This window comes from Rissa tridactyla, chromosome 6, assembly GCF_028500815.1.
Source record: "Rissa tridactyla isolate bRisTri1 chromosome 6, bRisTri1.patW.cur.20221130, whole genome shotgun sequence".
NCBI classification, from domain to species: Eukaryota; Metazoa; Chordata; class Aves; order Charadriiformes; family Laridae; genus Rissa; species Rissa tridactyla.
In genome coordinates, this window is record NC_071471.1 from 35975948 (window position 1) to 35993544 (window position 17597).

Consider the following 17597-nt stretch of genomic DNA (forward strand, 5'->3'; position numbering starts at 1 on the left):
AACTGATTCCACTGGGATGCTCCCAGCAGGATGCCTTGTGCTGGGGGGACCTTGCCATCCTCCCCCTTCCCTGTAAGTGACTCTGTGAGCCGGGTCCCCCCCACCTCGCATCCTTTGACCAGACTGTTTTGGGGGATGCTTTATTCTCATCCCATCCCGGCAGCATCATCTCGGCATTTTAAGGTGCCCTGTGGATGGGTCCGTGTCTGGGGAGGGTGACAGGCCAGGAAGGCTTGGGCTGCCTTTGTCCTGCATGGAAGCACTGGCTCGAATGCACTTCCCGATGGCAGCGGCTCGGAAGCTTTCCTTGGGGTCAGATTTGGGGTCTGTGCTCCCAAATGGAGCTCTTTTTTTCTCAAATCCCCACTCCCTGGGGCAGCAAAAGGCTTTTCCCGCAGTGCCCAGGGCAGGTTTGGCCCTGCCGGTGCTCCCCTCCTCCTCCCCAGCCCCACACACCAAAAGGCTGGAGGTTTGGGGTGGGTTTTTTCCCCTTTTCTCTTTTTTTCTCCCTTTTCTCAGAGGCCAGGGGTCATGCTACTTCCATTTCCCCTCAGCGCCACCTTCCCGGCAGCGGCGGTGAGTCAGCCCCACCGGCTGGGACAATCCAGCATGGACCAACACAGCTGCTGGGCAAAACCCCCCCAGGGCCACTGGCACAGACCCTCCTCCATCCATGCCCCAGTTTTTGAGATGGTTTTGGTGCATTTCGGGTCATTCCCAGCCCGGAGCAATGGGGCATGCTGTGTGTTTTGGTGTGCTGCTCCCTGACCGCTCATCAAAGGTGTGGGCAATTTGGGCTGCCCATTAGCTCCATCCCCAGCTCGTTACCCAAGCTTTTAATTGGGGCAGCAGGGGAAAGCAGGTGCCTCAGGAGCATCCTCCAGCAGGTAGGGAGCAGAGGGGACCCAGCTTTTTCCACCATCTTTGGCAGCAAAACACGAGGGTTTAGCATTACCCTTGGATTTAAATCTTTATTTGCCTCATTGCTGCTGATGCCCTAAAAATCTCCCTTTCCCTGACACCGTGATGGCACCCAGGAGTCCCCAGGCCAATGCTGGTGCCACAAATAGCCCCATCGCCGCCGCCCCATCCCAAAATATCCCTCTCTGTGTCTCCCCCTGCCCCGGGAGAGACTAAATACAGCCTCCCTGGAAGCTCCTGGCACCTTCCAGGGAGCTGCCAAACACCAGGGACCTTGACACCCCACCAAATTTGTCATGGAAAGGCCATTTTGCTATATATAAAACTTCACCTGCCATCGTTGGTGGCTGTGCCCGGGGGGCCAAGTGACAACAGGGTGTTTCTGGGGGGGCACGTGGGGTGCATGCAGGGTTCTGCTGGGCATCACCCCCTCACAGCAAAGAGGCTGTCCCCTCACTCTGCATTTTTGGTGGGCTTGTTTTTGTTTTCTCAGTGTTTTCTGCAAAGCCTTTTTAATTATTATTGCAAGGAATTACCAAAAACATGAAGCAGAGTCGCTCACCACCACCCCCCCAGGAAAAGCTGCAGGGACAAGGAGGGGGCCACGCTGAGATGTGGGGTGATCCCCTCTGCTTGCTTAGGAGCTCGATGGATAAAAATACATATATTTATGGAGCTATATATATATAACTTCAAGACACAATGTGTCTTGAATGATGTTGCAGCCATCACTGTGCTATAAATCTCTGGCTGCAGCTGGAGAGCAATGTGCCAGTTTCCGCCCCGTGTCGGTGCTGCCAAAACCTGCTCCTTCAGTGATTATTTTTTTGCCAAAAAACTTTAGGGTTAGAGTTTCCTTTCTGGTTCCTGAGCTCTTTTGACAGTGGTTTTTGGCATTAGACAACCCTGGGGGGGGGGCCACCGGGCTACCCCTCACGTGAGGGGGTGATGCTCCAGCACATGACCCTTTGAGAAATGCCCCAGTCCCCAGAATTTTTTTTGGGGAAAAAAAAAGCCCCTTTGCCCAAGGTGGGTTTGTAAAGGTGCATTTCCAGCTGTACCCACCTGGTGCTGCTTGTTGCCCTGATTACTCATTTTTAAGTGACATTTTTCAGCTTGAAACACTCTGGTTGTGGGTTGTCCTTTTCAGAAACAACTTTTTTTTTTGGTGAACGTTTTCATCAAAAAAAGCAGTTTGTCCACAAAGGGGGGGGGGAAGAAAACAAACCCCAAACCTACAACAGAAGCCTGAGCCAGGACAAACTTTCATTTGAATGGAAATGTTTTGGGTTTTTTTCAGGCTGGTTTTATCCCCCCACACCTTCCGAGGGCTCTGCCTTTGCCAAGCAGCTTAATTACCCTTTAGTGAAAGCCTTTTCTCCGAGTGCCTCTAATTGCAGGCTTGGATAATTGGTGTCATTTTTGCAGAGCGTGTGTGGAGCTGCGTAAGCACTACCCGCCCCCCCCACCCCCAGCAAGTGTGACCCTTCCCTATCACTGTCCCTTGCAATTTTAGCCAATTCAACATGTTTTCTGTCCCAAATCCCCCCTGTTGCTCCCAGGGGAGTAGCAGCAGCCCCTCGGTGGGTGCCAAGGTGCTCCCCCCTGCCCCGAGCATGGGCAGGCACCTGGCTGTCGCAGGGGCCTGACTCAGCCCCCCACCTGAGTCACAGCCCCATGGCCTGCAATTAGGAGCAGCCACAGCAGGATTCCCCCCACTCCCAAAACCTTCCACTCCCACCACAGGGGCTGCCCTGCCAGGGAAAGGCTTCCTGAGGGTGCCAGCGGGGATTTCGGACCATCGGGGAGCAGTTGCATCATCCCTCTCCAGAGCAGAGTGACAACAGGGAGACAGCAGGTTATCAATTCAGACAAGTTTTATTAGAAAAGTAAAAAAACCACCCCAACATGATTGCATAGGAAGTCTTGCACTTGAACATCAAGTGTATGAGTGTAAACTGTAACCAATGAAGCACTCACGGTGTGTCACGGTGAGGGGTCCTGCCCTCTGTCCCTGCGTCACCTCACACGCCCCTCTCCCCACCACACTCTGCTCTCGTGATCAAAGACACAACGCAATTTTGGAGCCCCCCCTCCCACCCCCCCCGCCTTCCCGGGAGCCCAGACAGAGCCACCCGGGTGCCAGCGGTGGGGCTTTGCCTTTGATCCCAACCTACAGCCCAGCCATCGCTCACTCCCACACGCACCCTCCCTCAGAAACCCCATTGATTACAATCCTTGTTACAAAAAAAAAAAAAACAACACTATGATTAATCAGCCAACAGGAGGAGACTGTCTGCCCCACCAGCAGCCCCGCTGCTGCATCCGGGAGCACGGTCGCCGCAATCATCCCACAATCATTGACAGTGTAAAGGGATCTCCGCCTGGGTCCCGCTCCGCTCCGCGTTCAGGGACGTCCCGGCACAGGCAGGGACCTCCGCCTGCCCAAACTACTTCGACCTACAGCCCTACTCCAGCCTAACCTAAACTACAGCGGCTGCCGGGAGCCGCCAATGCTCTAACCGGCTCTTCCAAAGCACTTGGGTAAGTCGCTTCTCCAGCACAGCCATCAGCACTCCTCTATCAGCAGCTGCTCGGAGCTGTACAGCTTCTTCTTGATCACCCTGAAGCCCGTGCTTAGCTTCAGTGGCGTGAAAGCCGGCCCCGAAGTGAACAGTCCCTGGATCTTGGGCCACAGGCGGGAGTCCAGCCGGAGCACCAGGGTGAGCTGGAAGGTGGGCACCACGGCGGGGTCCACAGCGATGTGCCCCACATCGTGGCAGGCCTTGCCGTGCTCCACGCAGAGGTCGAGGAGGGCCCCGCGCAGCCCGCAGGGCTCACTGCAGGCCAGGCGCAGCAGCTCCGTCCTCACCTGTGCCAGGAGCTGGGCCGGCATGAGGAGTCGGGAGCAGCGCTTGGCCCCCAGCGGGGCTCTGCCCAGCGTGGCCTGGACCAGGTCCATCAGGTTGGAGCACAGCAGCTCGTCCTCGGGGTCATGCAGCAGGTCCAGGTCCGGCAGGGAGACCCCCTCGGCATACTCGGTGTCTGCAAAGGGGACAGAAGGCAGGTAAGCACAGGGCCGGGGGGTTTGAGGGGTGGAACTGGGGCACAAGGGCTTGGCACAGCACCTCCACCACCCTCAGGGGCCCTTGTCCACTTCCCAGATCCTCAAAGGGACCCTCAGTCACCTCCTGGCTCCTCAGAGGGACCCTGGGTCACCTCCCAGCCCCTCACGGACGTCCCTCTCGTTCCTCCGGAACCCCCCGGGAAGGCCCTCCCCCACTCACCCCCCTCCGAGCCGGAGGCGCTGCCCAGCGACTCGCAGTCGGAAGTCTCCAGACGGCCCCGCTCGCTGCCCGCCAGCCGCTCCCACATCCCGGGCATTACACCGCTTTCGCCGCCCGCTCGACTCGGCTCCGTCGGCCGCCCACCGGCTGCCTTATATAGGGGCTGTACGGCAGGCCCCGCCCCCCTGGCCCGCGCCCGCCAATGGGAGCGCGGGGCACGTCCGCGGCGTCTCTCCTGCCCGGTGACAGCGGGAGGCCCCGCCCCTTCTCCCCCCCTCAGCTCGGCCCCGATCCGGGCCCGGCCCGGGCCCCGCAAACGGCGCCGGGGGTTGCATCAGGGGGGCCGGGCCGGGCCGGTGCGATCCGCCTGCCGCTCTCGGCAGCGCCCGGCCGCCTGCCACCCCCGCCGGGCCCGGACCTCACACCCCCGGGCACTCCTCAGGGCCTGGACCTCACCCCCTGGGCACCCCGTTAGAGGCCGGGCCTCACGCCCCTGGGCTCCCCCTCACCCCCCGGGCCTCACCCCCCGGGATCCCTCTCAGGGCCTGGGCCTCACCTCCCCGCACACCCCTTCAGGGCCTGGGCCTCATCCCCTGGACACCTCCTCAGAGCCCGAGCCTCCCACCCCCCCCAGCACCCTTTAGGGCTTGGGCCTCAGGCCCCCGGGCACCCCCTCAGGGCCTAGGCCTCACCCCTCCAGGGTCCCCCTCAGAGCCTGGGGTCTCACCCCCCTGTGCTCCCCCTCAGGGCCTGGACTCATCACCCTCTTGGGGCACCCTTCATGGCCTGGGCCTCGCCCCCCCCAGCACCCCCTCAGGGCCTGGCTTGGGCCTGCGACTCACCCAGGCCCCCGCCTCAGTGCCCGGCCTGGGCCTAGGCCTCACCACAGGCTCCCCCAGGGCCAAACCCCATCCCAGGCCTCGCCGCTCGGCCTCAGATACGTTCTTGTGGGACAGCGGTGGCAAGGGACACACACGCAGTGGCCGGTTTGTGCACTGACACTGCCATTCCCCAACCCCTCTTAGAGTTCTGAAGCAGGCGCTGGCCGGCACAAAACTGGACAGCAGGTGACGGGACTGTGAGCGTTTTCATATGTGTTGTTTTTAACATGGCTGCTGATCAGCCTCACCTTCCAGGCGGTGTTTGGGTGATGAGCACTGGCAGGGCCTGATCCTGTCCCATTAGCTGGCATTGTCTGGGTCTCTGAAGAAAATAAGGGCTGTTGGAATGAAATATGTTAGAAATCAGAGGGTGAGAGCAGGGCACGGCCAGGCTGTGATGGGGATTTTGTTTGGTGCCAGCCTGGAGGTAACCCCCATCTGCCTCCCTCAGTGGTCCCATAAAACGGGGGCAAGACGCCGCCCCTCTCCAAGCCCTCTGCTCTGGAGAGCGTGTCCCCCCTCTGCAGGTCCGTGCGTGTCTGCCCCAGCGTACGTGACCTTTCTGAGGAGCACGGGGAGCCGAAGGCCCACTAATTGGCGATAAAGGGCTTTGTTTGTCCTCCCATCACGCTGCCTGCAGCTTTATCGGAGGAGCTGAGTGCACTCTGAAGTCACTCCGGGAGCTATCTTGGGTACTGTCCTTCCTGAGCAGAGATTGATAACGGCCTGGCAGTAAACATGGCGGAGAGCAAACGCTGGCCGGGAGCGAGGGGGACAAGCCCCCCAGCGCCGGTGTCACGCCTGCCACCGATGACCTCCATGATGGGGGGAACAGGGACAAATTCTCCCACCCAAGAGCTGCGGGGCGGTGGGTGCAGAGGGTCCAGGCACCCCACCAAGTGGGGAAATGGCTTTTTAGGGGTGAAAGCAGAAGCAGGGCTTGAATCCATCACTGTTTTGGGAGCGGAGGTCGGAGTTGGGGGAGCATCCTGGGGAGCAGCGAGGCAGAGGGGATGTGCGGAGAGCTGGGAACAAGCCCTGGCTTGCGCCCATGGCATGCAGGGCTACTACTCTGCTTTTGGGGAAAAAAGAAAAGAACAACCCCCAACCCCAGCTGTTAAAAATATACACTGGTATTTGTGCACTCACTGTGCAATCCAGCGAAATATGCACAGAGGCGCTCGGAAATGGCTGGATGGTGCTTGGGATCCTGTTTTTAACAAAATGTAGCTCATGGGTTTTTTTTCTCCCCACAACCACCAAGACATTGGTACGAATGTTCGCTGGGTGAGGCTGAAAATAGATGAGGAACTGCTTGGCTTTGGGGTCAAAACAGGGGGAAAACGGCAAATAAACAAAAAAGAGGTAAAGGACCACAGGGAAGGCGCCTTGCTAAAAATAAGCTTGAATTCTGAAGCCGAGCATAAATATTTTTCTTTCTTTTACCATAACATCTCCTGGTAGGCAGGGGAGCAGGCAGCCTCTGGTGTGACGGCAAGTTTTAAAGTGAAATGTAATTTTTGATCTCTGAAATTAAATAATCCTAATGTGATGCTGCGCGCTGGCACTTCTGCTCACAGGGGAGGCGTTGCAGGGCTTGCAGCTCCTTTTTCTTCCCCAGAGAGATTGCGACTGGGGCTGCTCTTCTGCAGCAGAGCCTCTAGAAATGGTTTTGGGCTAGAAAGCAAAATTTTAACTTTATAGTATTAGTAATCCCTGTGCTTCCCCTCCCCTGGGTACTGCTGCTGGCATAAACCCAGTGTGATTTTTGTGGCTGAGCAGCATATCTTCCCCCCGCTTCCCCACCCCTGGCTCTGACCTGCCGTCCTTTGTAGGGAGAGCAGAGGGGGATGATGGATGATGGATGAAACTTCCTGGACAGCCTGTTCCCGGCCGGCTGCGCCTTTTAGGACATTCCCCCCTCACCCCCTCCATGATGAGATTTGCTCAATCGCTCCAATTTCCATCCCAGCCAGCTTTGCAAAGGGTTAAGTGTGAGCCAGCGGGGGCAGCTGATGTTGGGGAGGGTCCTGGCTGGGCCCCTGCCTGGGATGTGCTGAGCTCAGCGGTTTTGCTGGGCTGCAGGGGGAGGGGGCTGGGGAGGAGGAGGAGGAGGAGGAGGAGGAGGAAGGGAGGAGATATATGGGGGGGGGGGGCGCTCAGCGAGTGCCGCGGCGCAGGTTGGGTGCAAACCATGCCCCACGTATGGTGGGGAGACAAATTCCTGCCCCGTGGGGGTGGCTGCCGCTGCCCACGGTGTAGTCCCCATCTTCACCTTGGTTCCCAGCAGGTCTGTTGACCAAATAAAGCTGCTTTTAGGTAGATTTACGTGTTATTTCAGCAGGCGATCGCTGGCTGGGGTTGGCAGCGAGGCCAGTGTGATCCTCTGTGGCCAAGCATTCACGTGGGGAATGGAATGAGGGGGCTGAGCTGGGGGGAGATGGTGGTTTTTCGGGGTGTACCCTAAGTACTTGGAGGGTGGGTGTCCTTCACACACTCTCAGGACCTGTCCTCAGTCCCCAGTCGTGGCAGGGGGTGACGGGTACACCAGGGGTGACCCTGCGCATCCTCTGCCACTGTGCCGAGCCGGTGCCCAGCTCCCACAGGGGAGCTGAAGGCTGCGGGCTGGTTGGGACGCCGCGGCAGGTCCCGGCGTGCCGCCGGCCGGGCAGGTCCCCGCCGCAGCCAAACCTTTCGGGCCCGTCTCTCACCCCCGGGACAAGCAGCTGCAGGCAGGCAGAAACGAGGGATGTGCGATCGAGGGGTATGGGGGGGGGGTACGGGTTTTGGCCAACTGGGTTGCCAAGTGCCATGTCGGCCCCATGCCGTTTGTAGGGTGGGGGCTGTGAAATTCATCACCCCATTGATGCTTTTGCCCCCCTTCTGGGAGTCAGTGTTTTGGGGGTGCTGCCCCATGCTCCCGCATCCTCACCAGGGGGGCAGAGGCCCTCCCCGGCCGGCTGTTTTGGCCGGGTGGCAAGGCGAGCGCGTGCCTTGGCACCGTCCCCAGCCCGAGGAGCCGGGGAGGGGAGGCGTGAGCGGGGCCTGCGCGCCGGTACATAGCGTTCTGCTGCGAGCACCCACAGGAAAACCAACCAGCAGCTCTGAACGGGGCTCTTTGTTCAGCTTTTTTTTTTTTTTTTTTGTCTTTTCTTTATTTTCCCTCCCCGCATCAACTTTTGCTGGCAGCTGACAGGCTCCCTTCCCCCTGCCCCTCCTCTCCCAGCTGCAGCCTCCCAACAGCCCCCCCGAGCTGTGCAGTGATGCTGCATGGACCCCTGAAATGGGGGGGGACAAAACGGTGCTTCAAAACCCCCGAGGAGGGAGGAATTGCTGGCTTTGGGAAGCAGAAATGGGGCAGGTGGGGAGTTTCCAGCTGCCAGGGCAAACCTGCGTTTGGAGGAAGGGGAACGCAGGGTTGGGGTTGTTTTTTGTTTTTGTTTTTGTTTTTTTTATTTAACCGTGCAGCAGTCCCTCCAGTTTTCGCCGCCCCACATCAAGTGTTTACTGAGCGGGCGGAGGGAATGGCCAACAACATGTTTTTGCATTTGTAGTACTGTACAGGGTGAACTTTTCACTTCCTCTCCATGGCTCTCGCACATGTGTCTATTTTGGTGCTGGGCGCACATACAAACAAGCCATGTACGGCACAGAGCCGGGGACGTTCCCTGCTCCCGCTCCATCCAACCCCCAAGAAACAGTTGGAAAAACAAGGAATGGGAGGAGGGCGAGGAGGGGGGAATCTCAGCCCTGCAGTGTTTTGGACCCTTTGGCATGCCTCGGGCTCGCGGGGAGATGTGGGCAATGCTTGGGCACTGCATCCTCTCTGTACAGCCGCAGGCGCCGATCCCCTGGCGTCCCCAGAGGGCTGGCGGAGTGGAAAAGTTTCATGTCGAGCAGCAAAAAAAAAAAAGCTCTTTCTGCATCTCATTACGCCGGCTGCAACGTGCAGGGTTGGCGAGTGGGTGGGACTCAGGGCAAGCGAGGGGGGTTCAGGGCGCCGTTCCCCAACCCCACGATGTTCTCTTGATATGGGGGTATTTTTGGGGCAAGTCTGGCCAAGGTAGGTTTAGGTGGCTGGAGCGAGCAGGAATAAAAACAGATGATCGAAAACAAACAAGTTGAGGACTGAAATGCTCTCCCTTCATTTCAAAAGAACCCCATCTGGGATGGCGTTTTCACACCGAATGCCATCACGTTTGAAGCGATACTGGCCGAGGACCCGCTCGCTGTGCAGGAGGCCCCCGCAGAGCAGGGGCTGGCGGCCCTCCAGGGCCGGGGAGGAGGTTTTTCCAGGCCCTGCAACGGGGGGGGGGCGTGGGGGGAGGTGGCGTGGGACACGTCTCAGCCCTACGTGAGAACACCCGCACGCCGTTTCAGAAACCGTACAGTGAATTTCCACAGGCGTGGAGCTGGAACTGGGGCTTCCTCTGCAGATCGGGGCTGGCTTTTGGGCGGCGTGTGGCTCTGGATCATGAAAAAGCCAGTTCTGATACTAGAACTAATTTATAAACAGAAAAAAAGGCAGAACACGTCTGCATACTTTGTCCCCTTAGTTTTAGCTAAGACAAATCACTGGTGATATAACTAAGATGGGGATGGATTCAAATTAATCTGTTTCAACCCAGATGTGGCTGGGCTGATGTAGTGAGTAAAAATAAAATGATCTTGTAAATAAGATGTTGAAAATGGAAGAATTAGGCATCTGGAGCAGTAAGTCGTACAATTGCCTAAATACAGCGCTGAGCCTATCCCCCTGCTGGCTAGCAAAAACGTGGAGTTAAGGCTCTAATCAATGGAAAATTAACATGTTGAAACGGTTATGCCAGAAAATGGGAATCCAGTTCCCCTCAAGAACAGAACTGAAGTACAAACAAAAACCGAGACGATTAAAATGGATAGATTTAAATAAGGGTTTTATGCTGGCAGAGTTAAACCAGGGTTAAAATCTGATTTAAATTGCCCACTTTTGAGCATAAACCGAGTGTGGTTTGGTTCCTCTCACAGGGTTTTTTTTTAAATTGAACTTAAGTTGACCACTGTAACAGCCAAGCTGCCTCTGAGCTTCATTAAACCTCCCATTACCTCCCCAACAGCTGATTGTTTCTCTCGTCAGCCCCCCCCCAGCACCAAGCTTTGGAAAGATAAATGCTTTCAAAGACAGAATTATTTTATTATCACAGAGCAATCTAATAGATAATAAAGAGGAAAAAGAGTTTCAGGGTATTAAAGATACAGCTTTTGCATTAGAGAGCAGCATCCCACCAGTGCTCGCTGTGCAGACGCAAGAGAAACAGCAATGGAGAGAGAGCCGTGTTGGCGATACACCAGTTGCCTCTGGACAAGGTGTCGCTGCCTGTCCCTTCTCAGCTGACGCGGGACGGTTCTTGTCCCGTTCATCCCCCGAAACAACAGTTAGGGCTGAAGAGTGTTTGAGTGGCAAAGACGCAGGCTTCCCAGCCCGCGTATCACCCAATCTTCCATCCGCACACCACGGAAAGGCCAGACCGAGTTACTGGGTTGCTTTCCCCACCACCACACTGTGAGTCTTCCCTCCTCTGTACACAATAAGGTGATTCTCCCAGTTCTGTAAAACCGATCCTGCCTTCTAAGTTACAGAAACCGAGCCCTGCCAGACTGTTAACGCTGCAGAGGACTTAAAGAATCCTGTCATTTCCATTTACTGGCAGCTTTACGGGGGATCCTCACTCTCAACTTTAAAAAAAAAAAAAGCCCAGTCCTGCCGATGCAGCTGTCAGCATCCTGATAAACGGGGGTGTGTTTTGAAGCCAGGCCAGAGAATGTTTTTCTTCTGCTCCCTGACAGCAGCGATCCAGACACGCTCAGCCCGAGGAGGGAGTGAATCCCAGGAGCTGCTCTATTGGCTTGTACCTCCACTCATCTGCCTCCAGCTCTTCCACCAGACCAGCTAGTTTTTCCATCCGTGCGACTTGTTGATCTGCGAGAAGTTCAAAGGTAACTGTGGTTTGCAATGACAGCGCAATTAAAGCTCTCAATTAGATGCAAACTCCCAGATGTCGAGGGGGAAGAGAATAGAATAAAACCCACCAAGCCGATTTGAACGCAAACCGACTCTTACATGACGCCCTGTGCAAACGGCGAGCCCTTGACAGATCACAGGAGAAAGCAGGGACAGGCTTTTCTGCCTCGTTCTGCGCTGAATGTGTATTTAACCATCCCTGCCCGTGCCGTGTAAATTCAAGTCCTAACAGGGAAACGCAAGGCCAATTATGGGGGTGAAAACAGGATGAAGCTCATTTCTTTAGCATAAATATTTATAGTGCAAAAAGAACACAGAAGTTCAGAGAGAGCTTGGTCGGCCCACGGTAGAGCTGGGTGCAGCACGAGGAACTCCTCGTTTTAACGAAGGTCCTTTGAGGAGCACCTGGATGACTGTAGTAGAAAGGCTCGGCAATCAGAGCACACTAACGATGCAATGGCCCCCGTGCAGAGACGGGCTGCCTCCCTGGGGATCCCCAAGACAACTTGTTCCTCTCAGCTTTATTTAAAACCAGTTGTGCATTGGGCACGCAGGCTCCATTTTCAATTAAATTAGCTGCAGTGGTAGGGAGATGAGAACAGCCCTTCTTCTTTTGGCCCTGCTGTGAGTTTAACAGCGCAGCGGCCTCTTGGAAAAACGGCCCAGTACGAGCTGACTCAACAGCAAGAGGTGTAACATAAAATGCACCACGATTTATGCTGACTGCAGCAGTGGATGCTTTTAAGAGGGACTGTTCTCACCCCACCTGCTGCAACCACGTACTTTTGGGAACTGGCAAACAAACAAGCCAAAAAAATGATGACCTTGGTCTTTTTTTTAAGCCTTTCCCCTTTCTTACAGGGAGGCGACCGGTGCTCCGCAAACCAGTTTCAAAGGCTGGTGCTTATCAAGGGGAGCTTATCAGCGCTGGAGCCAGGGAAACAATGGCTCTGAAGTTCAGCTTTGCTTTTCGGTTCAGAAATATGGGATCAGGGACTTGCAAGCTGCTGCACGCCCCCCAGACCTCCTCCTGGCAACCCTCGCTGGCAGAGGACAGGAAACCTCTCCGGTCTGAGACAACACGTGGAAGTACCCGTCGTGGCTGACAAGAGGTGGGGACCGGAAAGGATGTGACCCTCGAGCAGCAGAGGCGGTCTGGTGCTGAGCTCTGCCCAACCTCTCGAGAAAGTAAGCTGCTGTGCAGTCAAGCCCATCGTTCAGTTACAGGCACCTGGGCGGCGGGCAAAGGCCCCAGGAGGGAAGGAGAAGTTCAAACAAGACGTAAGGCTCTTTTTTGGGGAAGTAGGGAGTGGATCAGCCCCGTCACGCCATGCCAGGCACCTGCGCGTCCGTTTCCCAAGCACCTTTGGAAACCTCGCTTGACCCTGCCAGTGTCACTAAAGCTCAGCAGAGAAACAAAGGTGGAATCAAGTGTCTCTTGCCGGAGGCCCAAGAGACAGTCAGCGCTGGGCCAAGATCAGAGCGTGGGCGTTTCCTGCCCATCACCTCCTCTTCTGGCCTCACCTCTCGCTGCCTCTCGCAGTGCGGCACACGGCGATGGAAAAACAAGCTTCGAAAGGCACAGCCTGTTCCCACCCAGGCTGTGTGGTTCCCGTCGCTTTGCATAGGGCTTGCAAAAAGGACTTGATGATGGTCTGACTTAGCGTTAATTCGCCAACTTAAAAGGCTATTCTGCTTTTTTGTGGTTGGCACCCGAGAACATGTCAGCCTTTTCTCCGTGCTCCCCTGCCATCTTCCCCAATCAACATGCAGTTAAAACAGACAGTGCTTCGGTGCTTACCGTGTTTCACTTGTTTTAATGTAGATGCAACCTGATAGCTGAAGACAGACTCACAGAGGAATCTTTCGGAGCCATCTGTAAGCAGAAAAAGAGAGGCGGTTTAATCTGAGAGTTTTAAGACTGAGCAGCCTTAACCGAGTGCTGCCAACCTTCTATTTTTATGTTCAAGGTGTGGGTTTCCCCATTTGCCTATTCCAACACTTTCCCCGGTGCTCCGATTTCTAGCCCGTATGGCCCCGCATTCAAATCCTGTGCGGGGCTTTGGCTGGCTCCTGGTGCCGCCGGAGAATGGCTGTGCCACCTGGGAGATGTCCTGGCTCATATTCTGATACATCCCCTCTGCAAACGATTTTAGTCCATTTTTAAATAGAAGGTAAGCTAAGGAGAAGCCAGTTAATATTACGGCACTGTCCACTTCCCTCAGGGCTCAGACGCTTGGGTCCTTATAATGCTTTATGATTTCCCACAGGCTTAGACCATAACCCCGCATAAAGGATTTCAAATAATGTGTATCTTGACATCTAAATCAGTAACTGATCGCACAACCGTCTCAGAAATAAAGCAATCTGGAATACGTGGCTAATTGTGTCCCAAGCACTGATGTAGTTTATGCGACTTCCTTTTTAAAAAAAAAAAACCAAAACCTAAGGGTTTATTTAAAAGCAAGCGAGATAGTTAAGTAACAATAAAAATCAGTCAGTTAGTGGGGATTTTTGAAGGGGAAACTGGTATGCAGCTACCCAACCTGCACCTGCCTGGCGAAAGAATGGGTGTATCACCTTTTATCTCAGAAATTAAAAAGCTAACTTAAAGCTTCCTGCGACAGGGACAGTGTCCAGTTGTTGCTGCCACCAAGAGCAGACAGACTGCCGACTGCGGTGTTACTGGTAAACAGGTCAGCCCAAAGCAAAGTCAAGCAAAAGCTTCATGCCAGAAAAATGAGGAAGAGAAGCAATTTTAAAGACTAAGGGTAGAAACTGGCCCTGGAAAATCTAATCTGAAGCTGAACCCCAGGGAAGACTTGGAGTTTCGCTGTGCTTGGAGCATCCTCTTGCAAGTTGTTGAAACGCTGTGTTGGTGCTGCCCCGTGCTATTTCCAAACGTACCCTTCCCTCTCCTCCGACTCCCCAGCCTGGCCATCCTGCCCAGTGGCTCTGGGGAGGAACAGCTGCCTGTCTATTTGGCAACACGAAGTGCTTCATTATTTTAATTTGTTTTGAGGGCTCGTTAAGTTCTATGAGCAAGCCTTTAGTCATAATTACTTCAATAGACCGGCATATGGGCTCTAATGTGTAATAAAAACAGTCCTTAAAGGACGTAGTGATCAGTTCCCAGCTGCCTTGCACTGCCGTGTTTGTCTCTACTGGAACACAGTCGCTTCTGAGCTGCAGGGCCACCCCGATGAACTTCGGGCTCACATAGTCGAGTGTGCGGTGTGGCGACACAGGAAGTTCAAGGGGAGCAGACAGACAGACAGACTGACCCTGTCATCTGGAGGACCTGCCCTTCCTCCCTCACCCACAGGAGGGGCAGGGACATGCAGCCGTGACGTGCCTGGGTCCTCCTTCAGGCAGCCCAGACAAAGCGGGTGGCAGGGCTCGGGCACGCAAAGGCAAGACGCCGCGCTGGATCAGAGCGCCAGCCCTCTCCAGGCAGCCCTGGAGAAATGCCCTGACAAGAGTCAGCCCAAAAGGGGAACGTGCTCAGCCTCTAAGGATTAAAAGAGAGGTCTAGGCCTGATTTATCCTCTCGCAGACCTGCAGCAAGGTTTTAACTTGGGTCGAGGGCAAAAGTAAGCCATACGTTTCCTGGCCAGCAGGGATACAAGCTGCCTCCTGTACTAGCCCAGTCAAATCCAACCCCATCACACGTTTTTGCCAAGAAAAATACTCCTGCCTCAGCTATCTTTACAGTAATTCCTGCCCGACATCAAAGGATTAGCTAACAATGAGCAATTAACAGAGTCATGTTCCCTTTCAGGTAGATCGCTTCCTCGTCTGAAGTGTTGTCATGGAGCTAAAAAACAGGTGACTGCCAGAAAAATCACTTCCTCACGAACAACTGGTGGGAGAGCCGGGGCTGCTCGGGACCTAGCCAAGCCCTGGTGCTTCCTTCCTCCCTCTGGCTTTTGCCAGCTGAAGTCCAAAAAGGCAGTGGGATGCCAAGCTCGGCAACTCCCTGCACCCCAGGACGAGCGGGGAAGGAGAAAAGCAGGAGCAATCACCTTCCAGCATCTCCCCAGCTCCTTTGGGATAAGTGAAGAGGGCTTTTCGGGGCGGTGCCAGGTCCGAAACACTGAACCCTGATCCTGTTACAGAGCTGCCGCTGACTCCACCAGCTGATGAGGATGAGGCTGCCATTTCACCCTGTCCCAGCCTGAAAGAACAAAAAAGGGAGCAAAACGGAGTTAGGAACGGCGTCTCGGGAGTTTCCCAGGGCACAAAGCCAGCAACCACACACATATCTGACGGCGGATGAAGGCGGCGAGGTCCAGGAAGAGCCAGCGAGCACAGCTTTGGGCTACCGCCCCCACTCCGTGGCTCGGCAGCCTCGAAGCGCCAGTGGTTGGAGGCTGCCCTGCCTGCATGGGAGAGGGTTGCCCGTGCCCACTGCAGGGACAGCTGCAGTGAGCTGTCACACCACGCGGTGGCAACCAGAAACTGACGGTCACCCACGCTCTGACCCCTCCGACAAAGGGGGCCTGGGAATGCAGCGGCACCATCGGAGCGTGCATAAAAATAACCTGGCACAGGTCACTGGCCTGAATTCGCTGGCCTTCAGCTGCTTGGCGCTTTTCCCGCTCCCCAGCATCATAAAAAGATATTTATTTTTTTTTCCCCTCTTCTTTTTGCCTCGTTTCCAGGAGAACAAACATGGAAAAAAGTCCTGCTGCCTCATAAAACCTGGAAGCCCGCAGGACTGCCAGTTCCAGCGCCGCATCCTGCACAAAGCCATGCTGTGCCTAGTTTGCAGCAACTGTGCTTTGCATCACTCCAGATGTGCTTTTGCTTTTAAAACATTCTATTTGACCGAAACCGGCAGCAGCTGAGCATCTGTCTGCCTGTACTGGTCAAGCCCAGTCGCCTCTTCCATACCTCTTTCTCAGCCCTATTTTTAAGAGGTATTGGCTGTACATTTGGCATGATGGAGTACTTAATTGTGTCACATACCTCTCTGACAGGTCTGGTCAGCAGGCCTCTCTGGACATACATACATATGTATGTATGGACATACATATGTATGTATGGACAGCATACCTCTCTGGACAGACAGAGACATCTGTCTCTGACAAATCTGTCACTAGGCACTGGTAAGTGACAGCACTCTCTACTCCTCCAAACTACTTATAAACATTCCCCAATTGTCCTGCCCATTTAATGCATTTCTTTTATCCTACCTATTTAACACACTTCTGCAGACTCTCCAGGCTCTGCAGACAGTGCCTCTGGAAAGCATGCAAGGATTTAGTGGAAAAAAAGGGTTTTTAAAAGGCTCTGACAACTAGGAATTGTGCATTCCTACATAGTTAATCTCAAGATTGTTTCATTTACTGTGCAGAATACAAAACAGACTACCAGCTTGCAGCAGGCTGCGAAGGAAAACGCCTGGGCAAAAAAAAACTTTTAAAACGGCTTATGATACATCCATCAACACCTTCCTCAACGAACCTGGGCAGGCCCGGGAAGCCAGACGATGCTTTGAGCTGAAAGGATGCTGACTGCGGGTCGCAACCATTGGCGGGCTCCTAGGTCTTTATAAATAAAGACTCCTGGCACGGTCTTTATTTTAAAGAGGCTGAGGCAAGCACGAAGCAGGGGGACGGCAGACGCAAGACGAGGCCTGCATCTCCATCGCCTCAGCGCTGTGGCACCCACCATCTGGGTACGGAGGGAGGGCTGACGGCACTGCGCGTGCGCGGCGCCCTGCCCACACTCCGGGCAGGCGGCGGCCTCAGTAGCGCCAGTGCGCACGCGCGGCGCCCTGCCCACACGCCCTCTGGGCCGGGCTTCAACAGCACCACGGCGCATGCGCCACTCCAGGCCCCGCCCCTCCCCGGCTTCCGTAACCTGACGCTTCCCGGTGAGTGAGGGCCCCCCCGCCGCCGCCGCCGCCGCCGCCCCCACCGCCCGCTTCCATTCCACCCCCCTCCTCGTTCCCGTTCGGCCCATCACCCGTCTCTTGCCCGGATCTCCCCCCTTCCCCTTCTTCCCCTTCCCGGGGCGCGGCCGGTCCCTCCGTGCCTCACCCGGCCGCCCGGACGGCTCGGCGCAGGCGGCGCGCGGGGTCGCGCTCGCGGTGCATGCTGGGGCGGGGAGTGCGCGCGCGGCCCCGCCCTACTTCCGGGGCGGTGGCGGGGGCCGGTAACCGTTAGCGACGGTTGAGGCGCCCGTTACTCACCGGGCCTGGGGCGGGCTTGCTCGCCCTGTCGCCGTTGGCGGTCGCCCGCCCGCCCTTCCTTCCTTCTGGCCTTGCGCCGGCTCTGGGCGGGGGCTCGGGGGTCTTGAGGCACCCCGGGAGCTGCTGAGGGGAAAAGCCTTAGAATCACAGAACGGTTTGGCTTGGAAGGGACCTTAAAGCCCACCCAGTGCCACGCCTTGCCCTGGGCAGGGACGCCTCCCACCAGACCAGGCTGCTCCAAGCCCCGTCCAACCTGGCCTTGAACCCCTCCAGGGATGGGGCAGCCACAGCTTCTCTGGGCAACCTGG

The 17597-nt window shown here is 55.9% G+C and overlaps 3 protein-coding genes across 10 annotated transcripts in view; 1 reads left to right on the forward strand and 2 right to left on the reverse strand.

Annotated features, from left to right (window-relative positions):
• Positions 1 to 2780: 2780 nt before the first annotated feature.
• DDIT4 (DNA damage inducible transcript 4) lies at positions 2781 to 4363 on the reverse strand. Its single transcript, XM_054204862.1, has 2 exons — positions 4209 to 4363; positions 2781 to 3966 (listed from the first exon to the last, which is right to left on the reverse strand). The coding sequence occupies exons 1-2, from the start codon at positions 4303 to 4305 to the stop codon at positions 3491 to 3493; spliced, it is 573 nt and encodes a 190-aa protein (XP_054060837.1). The 5' UTR covers positions 4306 to 4363; the 3' UTR covers positions 2781 to 3490.
• Positions 4364 to 10241: 5878 nt separating this feature from the next.
• ANAPC16 (anaphase promoting complex subunit 16) lies at positions 10242 to 17263 on the reverse strand. 3 transcript variants are annotated; one of them, XM_054204863.1, is made up of 4 exons: positions 17138 to 17263; positions 15116 to 15267; positions 12892 to 12966; positions 10242 to 11048 (listed from the first exon to the last, which is right to left on the reverse strand). In XM_054204863.1, exons 1-4 carry the CDS (start codon positions 17191 to 17193, stop codon positions 10933 to 10935), a joined length of 399 nt encoding a protein of 132 aa, XP_054060838.1. In that variant the 5' UTR covers positions 17194 to 17263; the 3' UTR covers positions 10242 to 10932. The 3 variants fall into 3 exon arrangements, with proteins under 3 accessions (XP_054060838.1, XP_054060840.1, XP_054060839.1); XM_054204865.1 differs by lacking the exon at positions 17138 to 17263 and adding an exon at positions 17064 to 17127; XM_054204864.1 differs by lacking the exon at positions 17138 to 17263 and adding an exon at positions 16560 to 16642.
• ASCC1 (activating signal cointegrator 1 complex subunit 1) overlaps positions 16895 to 17597 on the forward strand; it is a 39316-nt gene continuing 38613 nt past the window's right edge. For all 6 annotated transcript variants that reach the window (XM_054204856.1, XM_054204858.1, XM_054204860.1 and 3 more), the window contains exon 1: positions 16895 to 16971. The gene's annotated coding sequence lies outside the window, so the exon portion shown is untranslated. The remainder of the gene's footprint in view (positions 16972 to 17597) is intronic.